General features: G+C 37.4%; 1 protein-coding gene across 1 annotated transcript in view; it reads left to right on the top strand.

The window, feature by feature from the left end:
- The window catches only part of prickle2b (prickle homolog 2b), a 22,785-nt gene extending 205 nt beyond the window's left edge, over positions 1–22,580 (top strand). The window contains exons 1-8 of the mRNA XM_067388253.1: positions 1–188; positions 7,963–8,146; positions 13,671–13,784; positions 13,906–14,043; positions 15,198–15,401; positions 16,091–16,277; positions 18,222–19,082; positions 21,143–22,580. The exon at positions 1–188 is cut by the window's left edge and continues 205 nt beyond it. Coding sequence (XP_067244354.1) covers positions 8,015–8,146; positions 13,671–13,784; positions 13,906–14,043; positions 15,198–15,401; positions 16,091–16,277; positions 18,222–19,082; positions 21,143–22,035 — 2,529 coding nt within the window. The 5' untranslated portion in view covers positions 1–188; positions 7,963–8,014 and the 3' untranslated portion in view covers positions 22,036–22,580. The remainder of the gene's footprint in view (positions 189–7,962; positions 8,147–13,670; positions 13,785–13,905; positions 14,044–15,197; positions 15,402–16,090; positions 16,278–18,221; positions 19,083–21,142) is intronic.
- The last annotated feature ends 767 nt before the right edge of the window (positions 22,581–23,347 follow it).

The following is a 23,347-nucleotide window of genomic DNA, read 5'->3' as shown; positions in this document are numbered from 1 at the left end:
TTGTACGAACTAAGACTGGTCAGTAGTGTTTGACAAAGACGTGCGGATTGAATCGCAGCAAACGCTTGTTTGTGGAGAAGTGAAAGTGCGCCAACTGATCTCTTTTTACGCTGGAAATGTGTAGCGCGTGCTTAGATCGATTCACGACTGGCGACATCAAACTCTCTCATCTTCGTTCATGGTAAAAGGTAAGTGTACGTGGCTCGATCTGTTACTTCCATCGGCTCTTCCCTTTGAAATCTGCGTGATGACTTTTCCCTTCGCTGTGGTCTTCCGCGAAAGTTGAAACACAAACTTCATTTTATAAATCATACGTAGCCTACTTTTTCCATCATGTAGGCTAATGGTACGGATTTACGCGTCTGTTTAAACAGTGTTTAAAATACTGTTATCAGAGAGGGGTCTTTTATAGCTGTTACCTTACGTCTATTTTATCTTATAAGCCTGTGTGAAAATGCCTGCAAAAGACCGAAATGGATACAACTTTTCACCTTAGTTATCTTGTATCTTCAGTCATTGCTAGTTGACCTGTTCCTGTTAGTCGGATTAAGTCTTTGTTTGGTGGTGTTTTGTTGGATTAACACATGAAGGGACAAAGTGCAGAATAATGCCCGGGAGAGAAAGAAAAACCAGGCAGCTGCTGTTGAATTCATACAAGGGTTTTTCTTTACCCCATTTACACTCTCGCGCTTCTCTTGAGTGCAGACTGTAGATTATTATTATAACGATGCCTTATTCGTGAACGAAACGTTCTTTTAATCGGATTTTATCATTGAATTGGTTAACCAATCTGAATTATTAGTTATCGAATCGGGCAGTCGGTCCGTGGTTTTCCAATCAACTCACTCAACCGAGAATAGTCTATTTCGTGCACGTTGAGTCGATGAACGCGCTCACAGTGAATGCCTGTTCCACGCCGTGGATAATGACTGTTAAATTTACTTAACTATAAACTATTAATAATCTTTATAATCCTATGAGAACAGGAAAGTCCAAACCACAGCTTTAAACCACCGATAAAGATTAAAGATATAGTTTTAATATTTTCAGAGAGAATTTTTTTTTTTTTTTTTTTTTGCGTATAGGCTACTACTGAATCAATCTGACTTTAAAGAGCTCGAGCGTTTAAAGCGGCAGACAACATAACTGAAGCTCATGCTTTTAAACAGAACGTTATCGTCCAATGGTGTGGATGCTATTATAGTTATAGCCTAGTTATTACATATTATATTATGGTGTGACCGGGCTTAAAGGGTTAGTTCACCCAAAAATGAAAAATCTGTCATTAATTACTCTCCCTCGTGCCGTTTTAAGACCTTCGTTAATCTTCGTAACACAAATTAAGATATTTTGGTTGAAATCCGATGGCTCAGTGAGGCCTCTAAAGCCAGCAATGACATTTCCTCTCTCAAGATCTATTAATGTACTGAAAACCTATTTAAATTAGTTCATGTCAGTACAGTGGTTCAATATTAGTATTATAAAGCAACAAGAATATTTTTGGTGCGCCAAAAAAAAAAAAAAATGACTTATTTAGTGATGGCCGATTTCAAAACACTGCTTCGGGAAGATTTGGACATAAATGAATCAGCGCTTCGATTCATGATTCGGATCGCTTATCAAACCGCCAAACTGCTTGAAATCATGTGACTTTGAAATCACAAAAGCACGTAACAAAATTACTAAAAATTTACCTAAAATTAACTAATAAAAACTATAAATAACGCTTGTATACAGGAAAAGCATGATTCGCCACTGCCTGGAGCTTTTATTTAGTAAAACTCATGCTTTCAACTACGCTGTGTCAACTATGCTATGCTCCCCATTTGGAGCACAAATGAATCAGCGTTTCGAATCATGATTCGGATAGCGTGTCAAACCGCCAAATTGCTGAAATCACCTGACTTTGGCGTTCCGAACTGGGGATTCGACACACTGATTCAATTGTGCTCCGAAGCTTCCTGAAGGTTTGTTTTGAAATCGGCCATCACAAAATAATTTGTTATTTTTTTTATTTTTTTTTGGGCGCTCCAAAAATATTCTCATCGCTTTATAGTATTAATATTGAACCACTGTACTCACATTAACTGATTTAAACATGTTTTTAGTTTGGATCTTGAGAGATGAAATGTCATTTCTCCCTATGGAGGCCTCACGGAGCCATTGGATTTCAACAAAAATATCTTAATTTGTGTTCCGAAGATTAAAGAAGGTCTTACAGGTGTGGAACGTCTTGAGCGTGAGGAATAATTGACAGAATTTCATTTTTGGGTGAACTAACCCTTTAAGAGCTTTTTGAGTGCACTGAGGATATTACTGACATGGCGTAAAGTAATAGTCAAACAGCTGGAATGTTAAATTTATGTTATGAATTTAAATTTATGATGTGATTATGACATTTTTTATCAAGATGCATGCAGAACAGTTGGTTTAAAGTTCAGCTGTCAGGGATAACCTTGTGACGCATTTAGGCTACGCAATGACAAAAGAACTGAATCGGGTTTTTTTTTTTTAACCATTTGAAAGAACCGACTCTGACTTTCCATCGCATTGCTCGCTTGCTTGCTGTCAATGGGATGTTACTCCGGGCTGAATCCATCTTATTTTACAGCACTATTTCAATTAAATCAATATCGTTTCCACCCTCACCCCTCGTCATTTGAAGCAGACTCCATTAAACTGATTTCTTTTTCTTCAAATAATTGATTTATTCATCAGTCTAAGTTCATATAGTAGTAGGTCATCAGTCATGAGGGTTGTCTTGTTTCAATTACTTTATTTTATAGGAGCTTCTAAAGTCATAAAGGCTCAGATATGTGACTCTGCTACAGTAGTACGGTCTTCCTGAGAATACAGATGTCTTGCATTTTGTGTTATTGAAGCACAAACTGAGTCAATACCACAAAACAAAGCTTTGAATATGAAATCGACAGAATTGCATAGTCGTCTTTAAAAAAAAAAAACACCAATGTTTAAATGTGGGAAAAGTACACACAGTTGCATATACACAAAAGATAAGTGAGAATAGATAGTGAATTGGCTTTCACTAGCACCCAGCTGTGACTAGCTTCTCCACTGTGTGTTGCCCTTTAGAAAGGTTGTTTAATTCATCCGGAATGATGCCATGGAAAAGCATGGGAGCTTCATCAGAGACTGGAATTTTGTAAAATCTACAGCCAGTTTTATTTAAGTAGATTTTGAAATTTGTATTTTTATAATTTACATTGATATTTTATTTTTTAAAGTTTTTGTAATTTTTTTTTGTATTGTTGTTGTTTTTTTGAAATGTTGATAGTTTTTATCCGTCTTTTCTTTAAATTTTATATTTAGTTATTTTAGTTTAATGGTTAAATGAAAATAACAAATGTTGCCTGGCAACTAGCAGAAATAAAGTGTTTTTTTTTTTTTTTGGCTACAGCAGACCTGGTTTCTCACTTTTTAAATGGCAGTTGTATTAAAGATGACAATGCCACTGTTGTCTAGCCATAGGCTATTGTTAAAAAGAATTAGATTGTCTGGTGAGGCTGGTTTTTAAAAGGATAAGTTTCCCTCAAGCTAAAAAGAAGTCCACATCTGTTGTTGTCTGAACAATTTAAAAATGCAATGATTAACCCACAATAAGCAATTGTCCGATCAGATCATAAATCACATTTACCATGTTCCGCTTGGATGCCTCAGGGGCATAACAACCTTCTGTGTCATCCCTAGATTACATTCCCAGTCTTCCATATTTGTTATGTAGGACAAATCCTTTCTAAAGGCTCTCAGCGCAGGCTTGTAGATCACATTGACTGGGTCTTAGCATGAAGTTTGTAATGAATTCAGCATGCGTAGTTGCAACTCGGCATCCTCTTTAATTCAAATCACATTTAGATGATTGGAAGAGCATTATCGATGGACCGTGCAGTGGTATTGAGCCTGGAATTTGCAGTCATGTGCGAAGCATGTCAAAACGTGGAAGGAGTTTCACTCTGCTCTTTTTTTGTGGGGGTGTGTGTGTGTGTGTGTGGTTAAGGACTGAGGAGGGAGTTACGGTCGGTGACCTCATTTTTGTCCAGTTCATTTATCTGGACCAGACCAGCATCTCTGTGAAACTCTTTCAGAGTCATCCAAGAAATCTCAGTTCAGCTAAATGTTCATCCTTTCCAGATATGCATGCATTATTAGTTATGATATATATTAAAGTGTTCTGATAGAAGACTACACTTCCCAAGCCTTCTGGATTGCTCTGTAGCAGTTCCTTTTTGTTTTCCGCCCTTAAATTGTCTAGTTAATATGCTCTGCAGAATGACCAGGCACTGTGGGAGAGAGCGGATAGGTTTCTTAACAGTGTTTGGTATTCACAGATGGCCTGTTTGATGGCCTCTATGTTCCTGTGAGTGTTCAGTATTAGAGTTGTGAAGTTGCCACCCTCAAGTAATGCAGGTGAATTGTCCTTGCTCAAGGGTGTTGGAACTGCAGAGAGACCAGCTGCATGGCCTATATATAAGTCTGCTCACCAGTTACCTCCTACAGAACCTCCTTTCATTTTGATTCAAAGAGATGCTTTTAAACTACTTGAGGTTCATGCAGGTTTTAAAGCACTTCATCCATTTATAGGTTGTTTTTGTTTCCTTCATCTTAAATATTTATAAGTGAACTATTGTGTTCAAGGACAGTGTTTACCAACCTTTTTTGTCTTATTGTACACCCACATCCCCATACCCCTTCACTGATGCCAAGGAATGTGTTCCTTTTGAGTTACATTGGAATGTCATTTGGCTTTACTAATAAAGTCTGCATGAAATTGAAATTAACCTTTTTTTTTCTAAATGCATATTGTTTGTCTTATTGTAAACAGTCTTATTGTAAACCCATTGCTTACATTGAACCAAGCAACAGCTGATGGATAGAGCCAAGCCCCGCCATTTCTGTTTTTTTTTTTGGGGGGGGGGGGGGTAGTCCATTTCACTCATTTGTACATTACAATAGGGAAGAAAAGATCTGTTGCTTGCTACTTCTGTTACATCGTGACTTTAATGATATTAAAGTGGCCAATATGAGACACCTGAGGTTGTTAGTTATCCACAAGTTTTGACCGTTCTGCAGCCTATCATGGATAAACCTTCCCTGAGAGACCTAATAGAGAATTTGTTCATAAGGGAACCCAGATGGGATGTTTAACAAGTTATTTGCACTCTTTCTAGTATTTAAATTTCATAAAGACTCAACTAGTATGAAATACTCAAGGGAATACATGGTTAGTGCGGCAAATGTACTGACCCCAAAAAATTGAAATCATACTTTTATTCAGTAAGGACATGTTAAATTGATCAAATTTGATGGTAAAGACACACATAATGTTACAAAAGACTTCTTTTGCAAATTTTGTTATTTTCAACTTTTTATTCATCAATGAATCCTGAAAAGAATCCTGTATAACAGTTTTCTATATTAAGCACAGCACAACCGTTCAACATTATCAATAATAACAAATGTTTCTTGAGCAGCAAATCAGCATATTAGAATGATTTCTGAAGTGTCATCTGACATTGAAGACTGGAGTAATGATGCTTTACCATCACAGGAATAAATTACATTTTAAAATATAATAAAATCAATTTATCAATCATTTATCAAATAAATACAAATTTGGTGAGCATGAGAGACTTCTTTCAAACCATCTTACCTTTTGAACTGTAGTATACGTTCAACAAAGCAAAATCAAAATCTATTCATGTAGCCCACTGAAAGCAGTTTACGTACATGTATATGCTGGACAATTGCATTATCTAGGTCTGTTAGTCACAAAAACTGGATTGGTGTGATTTTAGTTGGAATAAAGTATTTATGTGACATTTTAAAAAGACAAATAATCATTTTAATTAGAATGAAATCTCACATTTAAATGCGTGTTAATGCACTTAAAGCTTGTAGAGGAAATATCATGACTCACTCTTCATATCCTTAGGACAATAGAGGCATAACACAGATTTGCTGATGGCTTAAACTGAACCAACAGAATCTTTTTTGTCTTGCTTCCATAGCAACTAGTGTTCTTTGACGTAGATGAACATGTTCTTAAGTTAACCATCTGGCCAATGTGAAAACGTCAGTCAATCATTGGGTTACTGGCCGGTGTCTGTCTTTGACACCTTGCAGCCTGTCAGGCCTCTGAGGTGCTAATGGGATTGGCCCTAAGTGGGCGGCTTGTTTTCTCTTCCTTTGGTCTAAGAGGTTAGTTAATCTGACCAACTGGCCGGCGTGTTTGGAAAGTGTGGTTTTGGCAGAGCTTGACGCCTGTGTCTGCTTGTCTGGACGCTAACCAGACGCTGCGTGTTTGACTGGAGGGTGTGTTTCATCGTGACATGAGTCATTGGACATGTTGAGGGTTTTTGTTGGAATCTTTGGGCCGCCCCTGGTTATAACCAAATGTGGATATGATGATTGACGAGGAATAAAAAGAGAAAAGCTTGGTGGGAGAGTAGCTTGAGAATAGAGCTGCACGATTAATCGTTAAAAAAATCATAATCTCAATTCAAACACCCACGCAATCTTATTCCTAAATGACAAGGATTTGCCTTTGTCTATTAAACCTTTGACAAAATCATACCTGAACATTCAAATCTGTGTCAGCGTTGCCGCTGAGCCAGAAAGAGCATTTGTCATGAATGGGTATGAAACAGCTTCACAAACAGTCTTTTCAACTATACTGTATTATTATTCCTGTGTTACAAATAAAGTACTAGGATAAAGGTTTAGTTTGGATATTAAAACAAATGTCTACGGTAGTGATCAAAATAGAGTAAATCACCTTTTGAAATTAACTTTTTTCATTGAATCATTCATTCAAAAGATTCGTTCACAACACTGATTCATCCAGTAATGAAACAAGTGAAGTAGTTTAACCCTTTGACGCGTACGATCACACCGGTGTGATTAGAACGTTCAGCGCATCACGTGACCAACTGCCAAATTCAAATGTGCGTGCGCGCTTTGGCTGGCGCTAAACCAGAGATGAACGCGCACAGCGCTTTTCATATATAACATACATGCAGTGTTTTCAACCAAATAATGTTCATTTCAGGTTTCAGAAATTTAAATACACATGAGTACTAACAAAACAATATATTTATAGTTTGTAAAATACACAACACTTCCCATTATAATTAGACAACACATTTTATTCATATCAGATACACATTGTGAAAGTAACTTTAAAGCTTTCTCTATTCTTCCCCAGTTCACCGACTCACTTACTTTAATGTATTTCGGGAGAAGTGGATGAATTTATGTGTTGTAAATCCAACAGATCCGATTCTCTGTGACGCGCAAACTAACATGGCGGCGCCCATCGTCGAGCATATAGCTCATCTAACATGATCGTTATAAAGGTGTTTAAACAGCAAAACACATCCACTTGCACATATTTGGCCATTGGAATATCAGATATTTCATGCTATAGTTAACAAATTTGTGAATATTTTGAATAAAAAAGGAAAATTGAAATAAAAGCAGATCATCAGTCATACAGCGCGGCGGTGTGTCACGTAACAAGCGATGACGCGTCACCATACAAACCATAAAGTGATACATTCTAACGGTTGCCTTTAAAAAAACCTCACGCTGGGGGGTCAGCAAGAATATTTTAAACTTACGTGCGAAAGGGTTAAATTGTGTTTTTTATTTTTGAATGTAATAAAGGCCATGTTCTTGCCATAATTATAGCCCTAGATGCTGACATAACTTAAAACTCCTGAATAAAATTATGTTCCCAAAGTTGACTTGAATGAAGATTTAAACTCAATGTAATGTTTAGGTTAATCCTGATACATTTAAAATTATGGAAGATGGAAGGAACTGTCAAATTAAAGGTCTAATAACTAACCAATCCAAAGTAATCATGAGGATTTTCTTTTGAAAATACACAAATGGCAAGGTGTACTATTGTTTTATTTGACAGTTGTTTTCTTTGCCATTTAGGAAGATCTGCCTCCACTGTAAGTGCCCTCGTGAGGAGCATGTTGTGACCGTCATGCCTCTAGAGATGGAGAAGACAGTGACCAAGCTGATGTACGACTTCCAGAGGAACTCTACATCCGACGATGACTCAGGCTGTGCTCTGGAGGAGTATGCCTGGGTGCCGCCCGGACTCAAACCTGAACAGGTAACACTATTTACTGCTCTTTACCCAAATCAGACTTACACTACCATTAAAAAAAATTAGGGTCAGAAATTTTTTTTTTTTTTTGGAAAGAAATTAGTATTTTTAAATTAAATTGATCAAAAGTGACAGTGAGGACATTTACGTGTGAACATTTTAATAATCTAAAGAAACTTCTTTTCACTATAAGGAACAATTTGTGCAATAGAAAGGTTCCACAGATGTTAAAGGTTCTTCATGGAACCATCAATGCCAAAAAATAACCTTTATTTTATGTATTAAAATGTACTAAAATGATTTCTGAAGGATCATGTGACATGTCAAACTGGAGTAATGATGCTGAATTCAGCTTCGCTATCACAGGAATAAACTATATTTTAAAGTATATTAAAATAAAAGTTGTAATATTTCACAATATTACTGTTTTTACTGTATTTTTGATCAAATAAATGCAGCCTTGGTGAGCATAAGGGACTTCTTTCAAAAACATAAAAAATAGTACCAATCCCAATCTTTTGACCAGTAGTGAATGTTAATTAAAAAATAATAATAATAAATAAATAATTGAATGCAGCTTTTACTTTCATTGACATGTTTAAACAAGCATTAAGGCACTCTGCATGAAATTTTGACAAGGTTTTAAACGTTTAGAAGTTAAATACTCTTGAGATGAATGTCTCTTTATGATCTCTCATTCCTGCTGCACTTATTTTTGTTACTATAGCAATGCTCTGCTTCAGAAGGGTGGTGTATGAGATTTATAAGGCACCGGTGTGTGTAGAGCTCTTTACGGGCCAGTGAAATCATTTATAGATGTGAGTTTCATTTTCATGATGAACTAAAGAAAGTCTTGTTAACCCAACAGCAAAACGGGTCAATAAGCAATAAAGCACCTCCACCATCTGCAACGGCTGTCGGCCATATTGTGTCTCTGGAGGTCACATGATGTGCATCTGATCAGCTCTAGTTTATTAATTCACATTTGCCTGCCTGAATGATCCTATCTAGGAGAGATAATGAAATTGATGGTCGACGTTGGACTGATATATGAAGCCTTTTTATCATCTCTTGTTTATTATAAATACTTGATAGAAATGATGGTAGCCAGTGTATATAGTAGAATAATCTCCTATAGATATTGTGTATTATAATGATAAATGATTCTCTAGGCTGTATTCCAAGAGCCCTTGTTTCGTAGTGGCTCTGGTTTAAGTCAATACCAGCAGTTTTGCAGCATTCAGGCAGATGGATGGAAGGAAGTTGCTGGGATACAAGAACTCGGTGTCCATGCATGTTATTAGCAAGCTATTAATTATGCCTCTCTCTGTGCTTTGAAAGCTAGTCTCTGCAGTTTCACCCAGAGACAGTGATTACCTCAGGCCATGACAAATTAGCTTTGCTTAGACATAGAGTGGAAATTTAGGCCATCCACATCCATAATAAGATAAGATGGCAGATCCCCGCTGTGCATTTCAGAACATTTGGGATCTGGTTTAGAACAAGAAATCTGTTTAAGTACATGAAAACATGATTTGCTGTAGCTGAGGTATTTAGGAAGTGAGCTGCATGGGCAAACTTTTATGTACCGGATTCATTTGAAAGTTTGAAAGTTGTTATCCACCAAACATTTTTGCAGTGAAGACACCGGCCTTGTTTGTTTCCAAAAATCTCTCTGACACATGCTTACATGAGTGAATTAGTCGAGTAATCCAATTAGCCGTGTTAGAAATGTAATGGTCCATCGTCAGCTAAGCGGCTCCATTAGTCACAATGCATGTTGAATACAAATAACTTATGAACTGGTTTATCTTAGTGAATCAAGAGCATACTACATAAACCATGTAGTCTGATTTACAATCAGTTGACTCATTTCTTTTTATATCAACTATCTTTAAAAGCTTTGCACTAACATTTAAATTATTCATTTGATACAATTCACTTGTGTACATGTTTTTACATTGTACTTAATTTCTGTTTCCATTACCCCATAATCCACCCTTAAACCTAACTATACCACCAAACCTGTCCCGAACTTAGCCGTGTTCTTCCTCAATAACAGCAGAAGTGTTTTGCAATACAGCGTTAGGTAAAATAAGTACATTGTACTTAACTATTTTTTTTATGTAAGTATTAAGGGTGTAACCATGTAATTGAAATTGTGATGGTGTAATAGTGTAAGTTGAAAGTCTTTGGGATGTGCTGGAGTAGACTTTACAGAGTGCTCAACGTTTGCATTATCACTACAAATTGGTGCACCTCTGTCTTGATAGAAATGGATGTTAAGTCGGTTACACTTTATTTTAAGGTGTCTTTGTTACACGGTAATTATACATTTAAGAACTGAGTAATATTAAGTAACTAACTACATGTACTTACTGTAGGGTTAGGATTAGGGTTTGGCTTGGTTTAGGGTTAGTTGCATGTAATTATGCATAATTTATTACTATAATAACTACATGTAACATACGTAACAATGACACTGTAAAATAAAGTGTTACCGTTAAGCCTACTCCAGCACATCCCAAAGACTTTCAGTGAATTTAAGGTCTGGACTTGTGCAAGTCATGTGTGAAAAATTATTCTTCATGCTCCCTCCCAACCATTCTTTCACAATTTGAGCCTGATAAATCTTGACATTGTCGTCCTAGAATATGATGTCTTCCATGGTTGTTTAAGGAACGAAAAACTACACACTCCATCCATTAGGGTTAGAAGAACTGTTTCCAAACATATAACATCCTAGAAACATAATAATCACTGCAATAATGATCCAATCATATACTCTTAAGCATTTGCCTATTTAAATCCAAATAAATATATAATATAATTTATTTATTTTTTCTATTTTATTTATTTATTTTCATCAACAAATTATGATGCATATTTACAGTCATCCAGTGTATGCTGTCTCCTTTCTCTAAGGCTTTGGCTTTATTCAGTGGAAAACAGCTGTTTGAGCTCTGGTTAGTTTGCCCTCAAATCAAGAGCATTTGCATTTTCTTCACCCTCTCTCTGTCTGGCGCAAAATGCAGTTGCCAGTTCCCTTGACACTGGGGCGGGTTGCCAGATCCCTTCCTGCTGATTATAGTTATTTCCACAAGCTGTTCCTCTGTGTGAGTGCTTTGGGCTCTGGGTCCATGTCCTTCTGATCGCTGCGTCACAACAGTTCTTTTGCTGGCCCAGGGAGCGTGTTATTGTTGGATGTCTCCGCTGTAATTTACCAGGACCAGACCACAGTTGGTGTTTCGTGAAATTTTTCAGCTATCCCAAAAGAACCTCTGCACGAGTCCTTCGAAAACCCCTTGCTGACACTGTACCGGCCAACACAAGCAACGGAAGAGCAATCAGCTCGTTTAAAGAGACAGCTCCTTATTACAGGGGGGCTTTAAACACCGGACATGGACTGGGCTCTGAAAACAAAGCCCACGTATTACAAAGGAATGTGATGATTTTGTTTCAGAGCGTAACCCAAATGTTTTCTGAGTCTTGTAAAACACATTTTGATGGAATTCTGGGATCAGCAGTATTTCATCCTTGTCTTTACATATTACTCGTTCATGCTGCTCTGTAAAAACACAATGCAGAGTAATATCACATTCATGTTGTTCTTTAAAGGTGAATGTGTCATTTTTGCACCCCTAGTGACACCAAATGGAACTGCAATCTGTTTCTTAATTAAATGTATCATGAGTATTTAGTAAAATTATTAGCTTTTGCTGTTGTGTCAGTGGTATGAAGGATTGTGAAATTTCATGTGCAACATCAACAGATATTTTTGGTATTGTGACAACCATAAATATAAAAATGGACTAGTAGTGTTATATATATATATATATATATATATATATATATATATATATATATATATATATATATATATATATATATATATATATATATATATATAATATGTGTGTGTGTATGTATGTATGTGTGTGCGTGTGTATTTATATATACAGTCAAACCAACATTTATTCAGACACCTTGAACATTTCATTCATTAATACAGTTTATTCACTATGGTTTAAAGAAATGGTAATAAAAATGACAAGATCTCAGAGTTAAACTGTATCAGAAAGAAATAATTTCAATTATATCAGATAACACTGATATAAAGCAAAACATGGTCGGGTCAAAGTGTCTGAATAATTTTTGGTTCCAAATTTTTATCAGTTTTACTGGTTGTCCACTCTATGAAGAATTTTTGGGTATAATATGTCACAGTTTACTTTATTTTGCTATCCTCACTTACATAAATGAACTATAGTGTGCTGCACCCACTAGTAAAAATATACCAAAAATATATATTATTTTGGTTTGACTAATATATATATATATATATATATATATATATATATATATATATATATATATATATATATATATATATATATATATATATATATATATATATATAAAACATTAAAATTGTGTGTGAATAAATAGATACAATTTTATTAATTTCATATTAGAACTGCCAGTTGAGTTTATGGAGTTTTTGGAGTACAGTTATTTTAATATAATTCCTATACTATATAAGTATTCAATAATATATATATATATAATATAATATTTTAGTTTCATTTCATTTAACAAAAGCTATTTTAATAGTTTTTTGTTATAACAACAACTATGTTCAGACATAGTGAAAATGCTGCTTGCTTGGGCTTTATTTCATTACAGTTCCTCAGTTGCTATTCAGCACTGTTTCTTATTCCTTGCTGTTTACATGGTATGGCGACGGAGGCAGATGGCCCCCGCTATATATCAGATTAAGCCATTAGGCCATCAGATCTGTGTAATAGGTTTGGACGGGTGGTCTGAGGATGCACAACCTTATTATGGCTCCTGCTAAGTCTGGATTCTTCACTGGCCTGTTTGCGTTCCAAAAAGTACTTCAGCCACGAGTCAACAGACAATTATATTATAGCGTAATGTAGACTCATGTTCTCACTATTTGGCCAATTACAAAATGAAATGTGTGATGTAATTACACTTAAATTTCATTATGTTGATTAGACAACTGTGGTAATGTCCATTTTCGCCCAAAAAAAATGTAAAGCTCATATAGTTAATTAAATTGGGATGAGATCTGGACATGCATTCTTATCATCTTGAGATAAAGGGTCCTCCATTTAAGCACGTCAGGGGGGATAGTAGAGGCCGATTCCATTAACTCATGCGTTGCTCATCCATAAATCACTCTGACTGTTATAGCTGTGTGTGAGAGTGTGTGTGAAAGGCAAGGACCTTGGGCGAAATTGGGGGAAGGGGTTAACACCAACTGTGTTTGTGACTCTGTCACCCAAGTGCCAAGATCCAAGTGTTTGATTTAACAAACCATGTGAAAACAAGACTTGGTTGCCCTCAAACCTTTTGGTGTTTTATTATTTATGTTTTATAATATATTATTATATAAAATTATTTATTTAAAGAATATTATTAGTTATGATTAATACAATTTTATGATTAATTTACTACTTTATTACTTGAAGTGAGCCGCTATTGTTCTCCACTGTCATTCCAGGTACATCAGTATTACAGCTCTTTGCCGGAGGAGAAAGTACCATACGTGAACAGTCCTGGGGAGAAGCATCGCATCAAACAGCTTCTGCATCAACTTCCCCCACATGACAATGAGGTGAGATCAGCTTGGGCTCTTACACAAAAAGGTCACCCCTCAAAATGCATATATGTTTGTGCGTACACACGTGTCTGTCCATGTTTACGTGACACTACTGACCTGAGCTTTTGTTGTGCAGGTGCGATACTGTAACGGTCTGGATGATGAGGAAAAACGAGAGCTGAAGCTCTTCAGCAACCAGAGGAAGAGGGAGAACCTGGGCCGCGGTAACGTCAGGCCCTTCCCGGTGACCATGACTGGAGCTATCTGTGAACAGGTGTGCAAGTGTTCATTTGTGTCTGTGTGGTATTTGAATAAACCGTGGTTTGGGGTTGAGGGTATTGTGGCCACAGGAAGAGATCAGTTTCAGTGGTTCACTGAAACTTGTAGTTTTGTTCTTAGTTGCTTATTTTCATTGTCGGTTTTAAGGCTTCCTCTATAGGTTTTGTGTGTTAGTCCACCTGGGATGTCATATAAGTGCCAGTAAGTGAATTAGAGCTGAGTCTAAGCTGGATATGCATGTCTGTGACCACCTGCCTTGTTTCTCTCCCCTTCTGTTACCTCTCAGGAACAGATGTCACACTGACACAGTTTGGCTTTTTTCGCATGTTTTAAATTTATCCTCTACTGTGACACTCTTAAAGATTTAAGCCCCCCATTTAGCCCAATGCTGTTGAAAAGATGCGGTTTTTCCAATAATAAATATTGGTCTCGAAGGTAACTGAGGCACAAGTGTGTGTATTTGTGGATACGTGCATGCATCTGTCTATCCCATTAAACATTTGCTGACTCTCCACATAATGCAAGATATGGGAAATGCTGAATGAGACCTTTAATGAAGAAACCAGCTAATATCAGCGGTTCCTTTATATATACCAGAGAGAATATGGTGGCCACTTGTTGTAAATTCCCTTTTTTTCCTCCACGCTTTGTCTTTGGATGTGCAAAAAATACACTTCCATACACAAGTTTGGGGTTGGTAAAGAAATAAATACTTTTATTCAGTAAGGATGCATTCAGTTGATCAAAAGTAATACTAAATACAATTAGAATGCTACAAATGATTTCTGAACTGTATAATAAGAACTGTTTCTTGAGCACCAAATGAGCATATTATTATGATTTATAAATATAAAATAAATAAGTAAATATAAAATATATAATATAAATATATTAAGTAAAAAATAATAATAATAATAATAAAAAACAGCTTGATGCATTTTTCCTCCCATTTTAAACTTTCCCTTGAACTTGTATATTATATCTAATCAGTTGGTGGAGAGCTAGCCAATCTATAAACACATCTGCAGGGTACTCATAATATTAGAGTCTCAGATAATCAGGGTCTCAGATAATGATTATTGATTTAATCTTGTGCCCTGCTGCTAAATGCTCTCTTTTATTAACCCTTTAACTCTCTCACATTTTCAGTGCGGGGGACAGATAAACGGAGGTGACATTGCAGTCTTTGCGTCACGGGCGGGCCACGGAGTGTGCTGGCATCCACAATGCTTTGTGTGCAGCATGTGCGACGAGCTACTGGTGGATCTTATCTACTTCTACCAGGACGGGAAGATCTTCTGTGGTCGCCACCATGCTGAAAGACTCAAACCTCGTTGTTCGGCCTGTGATGAGGTTAGACACACTCACCCTGAACCTCTAAACATTAGTATGTATCTTGTATGCGCTGCTAATTTAACCATTACTCCCTAATATAACAATGCATATATTTGGAATATATTCCTTTTTATATAACAAAAAAAAAAGATAAATGGCACAAAACATCCTGAATCAATCTTTTTATTTAAGGGTTAGTTCAACCAAAAATGATCTTATAATTTACTCACCCTCAAGCCATCCTAGGTGAATATGACTTTCATCTTTCAGTCAAACACAGTCGGAGTTATATTAAAAAATATTCTGGTTCTTCCAAGCTTTGTAATGAGAGTGAATAGTAACCATGATTTTGACGCCCAAAAAAGCACATTCATCCATCATAAAAGTTATCCATGACTCCAGGGGAGCCTTCTGAAGTGAATCAATGCATTTTTGTAAGAAAAAATATCCAGATACACTGGAAGTGTCTGTCATTGTGCAGATAAAAACTGATTGAGCCTTTTTTTTTTTCTAGTTCCCATTTTATGTAAAGACAGCTGAATACAATGCATGATTACCATGGATACAGAACTTCATCTCTATAGTGATAATGGAGTTACTGCTGTGCTGCAGCTCAGTCTGTTGCCTCAGCAGAGCCTTTAGCTTCAGTCCTGTCACTTCCACTGCAGAAAAATGGCCTCACTCTTTTCTCTGCTTCTGTCTCTTAGATCATTTTTGCAGATGAGTGCACAGAGGCAGAGGGCAGGCACTGGCACATGAAGCACTTTTGCTGTTTCGAGTGCGAGACAGTTCTGGGCGGCCAGCGTTACATCATGAAAGAGGGCCGGCCATACTGCTGCACCTGCTTTGAGTCCCTGTACGCAGAGTACTGCGATTCCTGCGGGGAACACATCGGTAAGAGCCCATCTATCAGTGCCGACCTGGAATCCCTTTAGTGTCCATGCAAGGCCGGTCCGGTTTGCTCTTGCAGAAATTGCACCGTAGCAACTGCCAAGAGACGAATGACCTGCTTTTTGTCTATCGTTAAGATAAAGAGCTTGCAAGTTGATATTTAGTCTAGCGTTCACGTTCAACGTTTTGGCAGCTTGTTTTGTGGAAATTCAATCCGGAATTAGTTTCCACACAGGACCACAGAAAGTAATTTCATGAAACCGATTATAAACAGGAAGCATCAGTGTGGGTTTTCAAAACAGATGTTGTCCATTAGAGTGTAGCTGCTTTAGAGCTGTGATTAAAATCGAATGTATTTCTGCAATATGTGGCACACCGTATAATCAGCTTTCTGCAAACACATCTACACCTCACGAGAAGGATGCGGTCCTTCAAAGACATCTTTATTCTGCATGTTTACTTGAAGTAGCTGTCTTTTAAAATCCACACAATTTTAAGCTTATGTAACTAAAACATGCATTCATATTTTCACACAGTGCTCTTATGTCATGTCTAAAGGATTACTCTCTTCTGCATTTGCAGTCAGTGAGATGATGCTTTATTTTGTCCTACATATTATTTTAAAACTACACTAAAAATGCAAATCATGTATACAGTAACTTGAATAAAACTCTTCTAGGATGGTTTTAATTTCCTTATTAAAATGAATTTTTCCCTATTATTACAAAGTTTTAACAACTGCTTCACTGTAGAGCTGCACGATTCTGGATGAATTGAGAAACACGATTTTTTTTTTTTTTTTTCAAATAGTGTCCCACGATTCTGAACAGACAACTAAACTAAATAAAATGTAATTTACTAGAGGTTCTGACAAAATGTTAATTGCTGCAGTCATTTTGAAATGTTTACTAATATGAATGAATTATTTAAAAAAAAAAAAAAATCAGCTTGAGTGAATTATTCAATGACTCATAAATGCTTATATTTGTTTCATTCACTGGATGAATCAGCATTTTTATTATTTTTTTTTATTTCTTGAATTAATGATTCAATTACAAATATTTTTTTTTTAAAATTCACTTGTTGCCACCTACTGGTGTAATGATGTAATTTGAAATGAGGTTATTTACTCTCTTTTTGATCGCTTCCATAGACTTAAGTGTTTATATCCGAACTATAAACTTTTATCCCAGTACTTCTGTAATAATATGAATATTTGTAACAATAATACTGTATGGTTAAAAAGAGTGTTTGTGAAGCTATTTCATACCTATACATGACAACTGGTCTCTCTGGGTCAGCAAATGTAATGTTCCAGTGTGATTTTGTAAAGGTTTAATAGACACAGGAGAATCTGTTTAATTTAGGAATGAGATCATGTGAGTGTTTGAATCGAGATAACGATATTATTTTAATGAGTACTCGTGCAGTTCTCCTTCACTGCTTAAGTCTTAATAAAAAATCCAATTATCTGATATTTTAAGATGAGACAATGTTAATATGTTAATGTTATAAATGTTAATGTTATAAAATGTAATTTGGTGTGATGCCTCAAAAAACTTGAAGTCATGATATTTGTAAAAACAGCATTTTACCTTGGAAAATATATTTAAAGGTACCATCGAACGTTTTTTTACAAGATGTAATATAAGTCTAAGGTGTCCCCTGAATGTGTCTGTGAAGTTTCAGCTCAAAATACCCCATAGATTTTTTTTTTATTCTTTTTTTTTAACTGCCTATTTTGGGGCATAATTAGAAATGCGCCGATTCATGTTGCGGCCCCTTTAAATGCTCACGCTCCCCACCCACGGAGCTCGTGCTTGCCTTAAACTGTGCATAAACAAAGTTTATACTGCTAATATAACCCTCAAAATGGATCTCTACATATTTAATTTTGGCATAGATACTTGTAGACCTGTATGTAATGGATGTCTTCTTATTGTGCAGGTATTGACCAGGGTCAGATGACATACGATGGCCAGCACTGGCATGCCACGGAGGCCTGTTTTAGCTGTGCTCGCTGTAAGAAGTCCCTGCTCGGTCGTCCTTTTCTACCCAAGCAGGGTCAGATCTTCTGCTCTCGGGCATGTAGCATTGGCGATGACCAAAACGGCTCTGATTCCTCAGATTCTGCATTCCAGAGCGCCCGTTCTCGTGAGGCCCGGCGCAGCAGCTCCAAATCCAACAAGAGCAATAATGGTGGTAGTGGAGGAGATGGAATCCAGGGAGGGAAAGGTTCAGCTGGGCGTTACTCTGCTGATGTTGACCCACTGTCCCTGCAAATGGACTTGCTTAGTCTGTCCAGTCAAACGCCCAGCCTGAACAGAGAATCTCCATCTTGGAAGACGCAGGCTGAGATGTATGGTTACGAGAGCCGTAATGAACTCTCTTCAAACCCTCTTCATTTGCTCAGTCAATGCAACATCCGGACTTCCTATTCCTCAAATCTGTCCCCTGGACACCCAGCAGATCCAAGGCCCAAAGAGCCTGCGGCCTCCAAGAGACCCCCTGTATCTGCTCTCAAAGGACAGTCTTTGAATGAGAACTGGTTCCAACAGGGACCAGAGGACTATTACCAACCTGCACTGCGAACACAGACAAGCTTTAAAGAGGTTCCACACAACAGCTTCATGGATAAGCGATCAGTGAGCCTGCATGTATTCCAGAGGGAGAAGGAGAAGGATGTTGGAACGCAGATGGGCCGTAGCAGGAACCCAATTAGTGCACTTGGCTTTAGCGAACAACTCACACCACTGGAGCAGACACCACACGGCTCTATGGAGTCACTGGCTCTATCTAATGCTACAGGTATTTTATTTTTTTTTCACAATTAATTTATTTTTATAGTATTTTTTTTTTATCTTTTTTTATTTACAAATAAAACATTTTTTTATAAAATTTTTTTATAAAACTGTGATACTAAGTTCTTTAATAAATCTCACTGACCTCAAACTTTTAAAGGGTTAGTTCACCCAAAAATGACATTTCTGGCATTAATTACTCACCATCATGTCGTCAAGACCTTTGTTCATCTTCAGAACACAAATTAAGATATTTTTGATGAAATACGACGTAAAAAAAAACAACTTTATTCTATCTATTCTGTCATTCTCATACGCTGTTCTAAACAACAGCTCAGTATTGGCAGACGCTGTTCTCGTGACCAGCGTGACACATGCGTGTGATGCTGATGCAAGAGCCGACCAATAACGTGTCGCCGTTCGGACGTAGAACCTGGAAGCGCTGGACGTAAACAGTGTATGAGAATGACACGGAAGAAAAGATATTGTTGAATAAAGTTATTTCTGTTTCGTTTTTGTGCACAAAAAGTATTTTCGTTAGAGATGTCCAGATCTGATCATGTGATCGGAAATCAGGCCCGATCACGTGGTTTCAGACTCGATCGGAATCAGACGTTACCTCCCGATCAGGACTCGGATATATATGTATTAGGGGTGCAACGGTTCTCGGTAAAAAAATCGAACCGTACCGTATGGTTTGTTTAAAATAGCAACGTGGAAAACAGACAGACAGAGTTCAAATAATGTACGTTTCAGTCAATGGATGCGCAAAACGTTACAACAACGATAATCAGAAAGCGTGGACAAAACAGTCACTCTTTGTAAACTGTTAACTGCGAGTGCCGTCTGCTCTAATGTCCAGTCATTTACGTCGTCATCACCCGGGTGTTGATACAGGTGAGACCTGAACAGCACACGTTGCTATCTGTGTTTAAACTAACTCATTTAAGCCTTGCTGATTTAAACCTTCAAGAACAAGACGCGAAAGAGAACTCGCACGCGCTGTGAGAAGATTTGTGTGCGCTCATCCGAAGCGCGCACATGCTTATTCCAGTCAGCGCGCAAATACTGAGTTCTCTTTCACGTCTTGCACTTCAGCGGACGAATTCATACAAAAGTTATTTAAAAATGCCCGTCCTACCGAGTATCCTAGCAAACATTGTCGGTTATGTCTTAAGTGAACGTATATTAGTCGAGAAAGACAGCGCATGTGGAGCAGTAAAGGTATGTACTGGATTGTGCATGTCTTAAAGGGAGAAAAACTACTCCTGCTACCTGTTTTTAATGTTAAATAAAACAACAAATAAAGAAATCACTTACTGCTCTTGACTGAATAATTTTTGTAACTTCAATAATGATTCATCTTTATTTTATACAGTAAAGATAATATGCAGTGATATTTTATATTTGATTACTTTATCCATTTTCTGTACGTGAAAACGACTGTGAAAAACCTGAAAAGCACTGTTCCTGGATCTGTTTTTTCGCTCTTCTTTATTCTTTTTCATGTATTATAGAAGTATCGGATCGGGACTCGGTATCGGTAGATACTCAAAATCAAATGACTCGGACTCGGGGGCAAAAAAACGTGATCGGGACATCCCTAATTTTCGTCACTTCATAAAAATTAAGGTTGAACCACTACAGTCATGTCGACTATTTTAACAATGTTTTTAGTACCTTTCTGGAAGTTGAAAGTGGTGAGTCAGAGAGCTCTCGGATTTCATCAAAAATATCTTAATTTTTGTTCCAAAGATGAACGAAGGTCTTACGAGTGTAGAACGATATAAGGGTGAATAATTAATGACATAATTTTCCTTTTTGGGTGAACTAACCCTTTAAACCATAGTGTATATTTTACTGAATCATGTTTCTAGTGGATTGAGAACTGAAAATCTTAATAGATTATCACTTAGTAGTGTTTGCCTTAGCAATTACTATTGGTCATACTTGGAATTAGGGAATTTAACGAATCCAGTTTATTATTTTTCAACTTTTTTGTGTATTGTCACTCAGTTTATAAGGCAAGACAATATTACAGCTGTCTTACATGTCTCATGTCTACAGGCACCTCTGCAGATGGCGGCAGTAAACGGCAGGAGCACTTGTCTCGCTTCTCAATGCCAGACTTGAGCAAAGATTCTGGCATGAACGTGTCTGAAAAGAGCAACATGGGCACCCTCAACTCCTCTGTGCAGTTTCACAGCTCTGAATCTCTGCGTAGCCTGAACTCCGCGCAGCCTTACCTGGAGCTCGAAGCCCCGGTGCAAGTCAAATTCCCCATGCAATACCCCCGTGAACCTCCTGGAATTAATGCTTTACCACCTGGTTTTGCCTATCAGGAGGAGGATCGCGCAAGTTTGGTAAGCAACGCCAACAACGCCCGTCTACCACCCATGAGTGAACGGACCCGCCGTAGAAGCATCGACCACGAAGAGCCACGGCGTCGACACCACCACCATCGCTCTCGCCGTTCCAGGCGTTCCCGTTCGGAAAACGCACTTAACCTTGCTGCCGAGCGTCGCCCACCTCCCAAACGATCTCAGCTTCATGTTCGTGAGGATTATGACCAGTTCCCTCCACCCCGTGGGTCACGGGACCACTACGGCAGTGGAAGTGGCAGGCTGAGACAGCAGCCTTTCAGACCTTGCCCTCGGACAACCTCCGACCTCACGCTTCAAAATCCCGCACTACACCGACACCAGGGCCCTTATTCATGGGACCCGTACGATTACGATGACGATTGGTGCTCGACCTGTTCCTCATCTTCCGAGTCAGAAGATGAAGGGTATTTTCTGGGCGAGCCAATTCCCAGACCAGTCCAGCTGAGGTACATGACCAGCGAAGAGCTGCTGCGCAAATACAACTCTTCAGGACTCGGCGCATCCGGGCAGTTCGGGAGCCGAGGACAGTTACACACTCGCAAACGTAGGAAAAGCAAGAACTGCATTATCTCCTAAAAGTTACACCTGCTGCATCATGCACAACCCCTTGCACAAGATTTTTTTTCCGTCAATATAGTTTAAAAGGCTTTTCGGTGTTGTGAGGCTATCAGTGACTAATACGCAGTAATTTAATTTGTTCATGGCTCAATTGCATATGCATGCTTTCTCATGTGATATTTACAAATTATTCTGGATGTTACACTTTTTTAGGGACTTCTTAAATCCGCAGCACTGTTGCCACATTTGTTACAACTAATGTGCAATTTTTCGTTATGTAATCCATTCAGGCACAGTGATGTTTTTTTTTTTTTTTTTTTTTTTTTTATGGTGTTTGCTTTGGGCTGAAAATCCCATTAATAAAATGTATATAGGCAACTGAATGAAGAAATTTACTAAGTTAAGGATGTAATGTAAATTATCTGTAAATTATGTACCACATATTTTTATATTTTGTATCAATAGAATCATTTATGTACTAAGCAAAATGTAGAGAAAATAGTAAAGGCATGCACGTTAATTTGCTGATTTTTGTCCTGTATTGGAAATTAAAGAGTATTTCTGTGAGAGATTTGATTGACAGCTCTTGGTTCTTCATCATCAGAGCATTCTGTGATCTCTGACTCAGATTAGACACCAACACGCTTGCCATCTGCTCAATGTATTAATGCAAAAGACCACAGAGCAGCGAAGGATCCAAATAGCTGGCCTCGCTTACCGATACACATCATTGCTAATGACAGTGCTTATGAAAATTCAAGGATTAGTTTCGATCTACATCTTCGACTTGGGGTTTTAAAGGTGCGGAAATGTTTTTGCATCTTTGGCTCAAGCTTTGCTCTGCGTTTAGATTCTAAACCATCATTCTGTCAGTAATGCTGCTGTTTAAGCAATAAGATGGGAGACTATGCCTTATACTTTACACAGATTCAGAATGCTATTTACGCTGCTAACTACATATGTGGTTTTCATGTATTTAAGCATAAAATATGACCACAGTCCATTGTGCTATATGCTTGAAAAATGTATCTGAACTTGTTTAAAAGTGGCAAAGAGTTAATGTCCTCGACAGGCCAGAAACATGAGATGCTTTGTGCTACTGTCTGAGTTAATGATTGTCCTTATATTTACTTAGTAGTGGTCAGAAGAGTCTTGAATGAAAGTTTAGATGGTGTTGTTCTGGTATAACCATCTGCATAAAATTGATCTAGAGTTTTTCTTCCTGTATTTTTCTTCCTGTTCTCTCTTAAGTTCTATCTCTCTTTCTGTTTCCTCTCTTTTACCTCAGAGAATGATTAATTTGCAATCCTTAAACAAAAGTTATAGAGAA

This window comes from Chanodichthys erythropterus, chromosome 6 (assembly GCF_024489055.1).
Source record: "Chanodichthys erythropterus isolate Z2021 chromosome 6, ASM2448905v1, whole genome shotgun sequence".
Classification (NCBI taxonomy): domain Eukaryota; kingdom Metazoa; phylum Chordata; class Actinopteri; order Cypriniformes; family Xenocyprididae; genus Chanodichthys; species Chanodichthys erythropterus.
The sequence above is the reverse complement of the archived record's forward strand: the minus strand, read 5'-3'. Positions and strand labels throughout refer to the sequence as shown.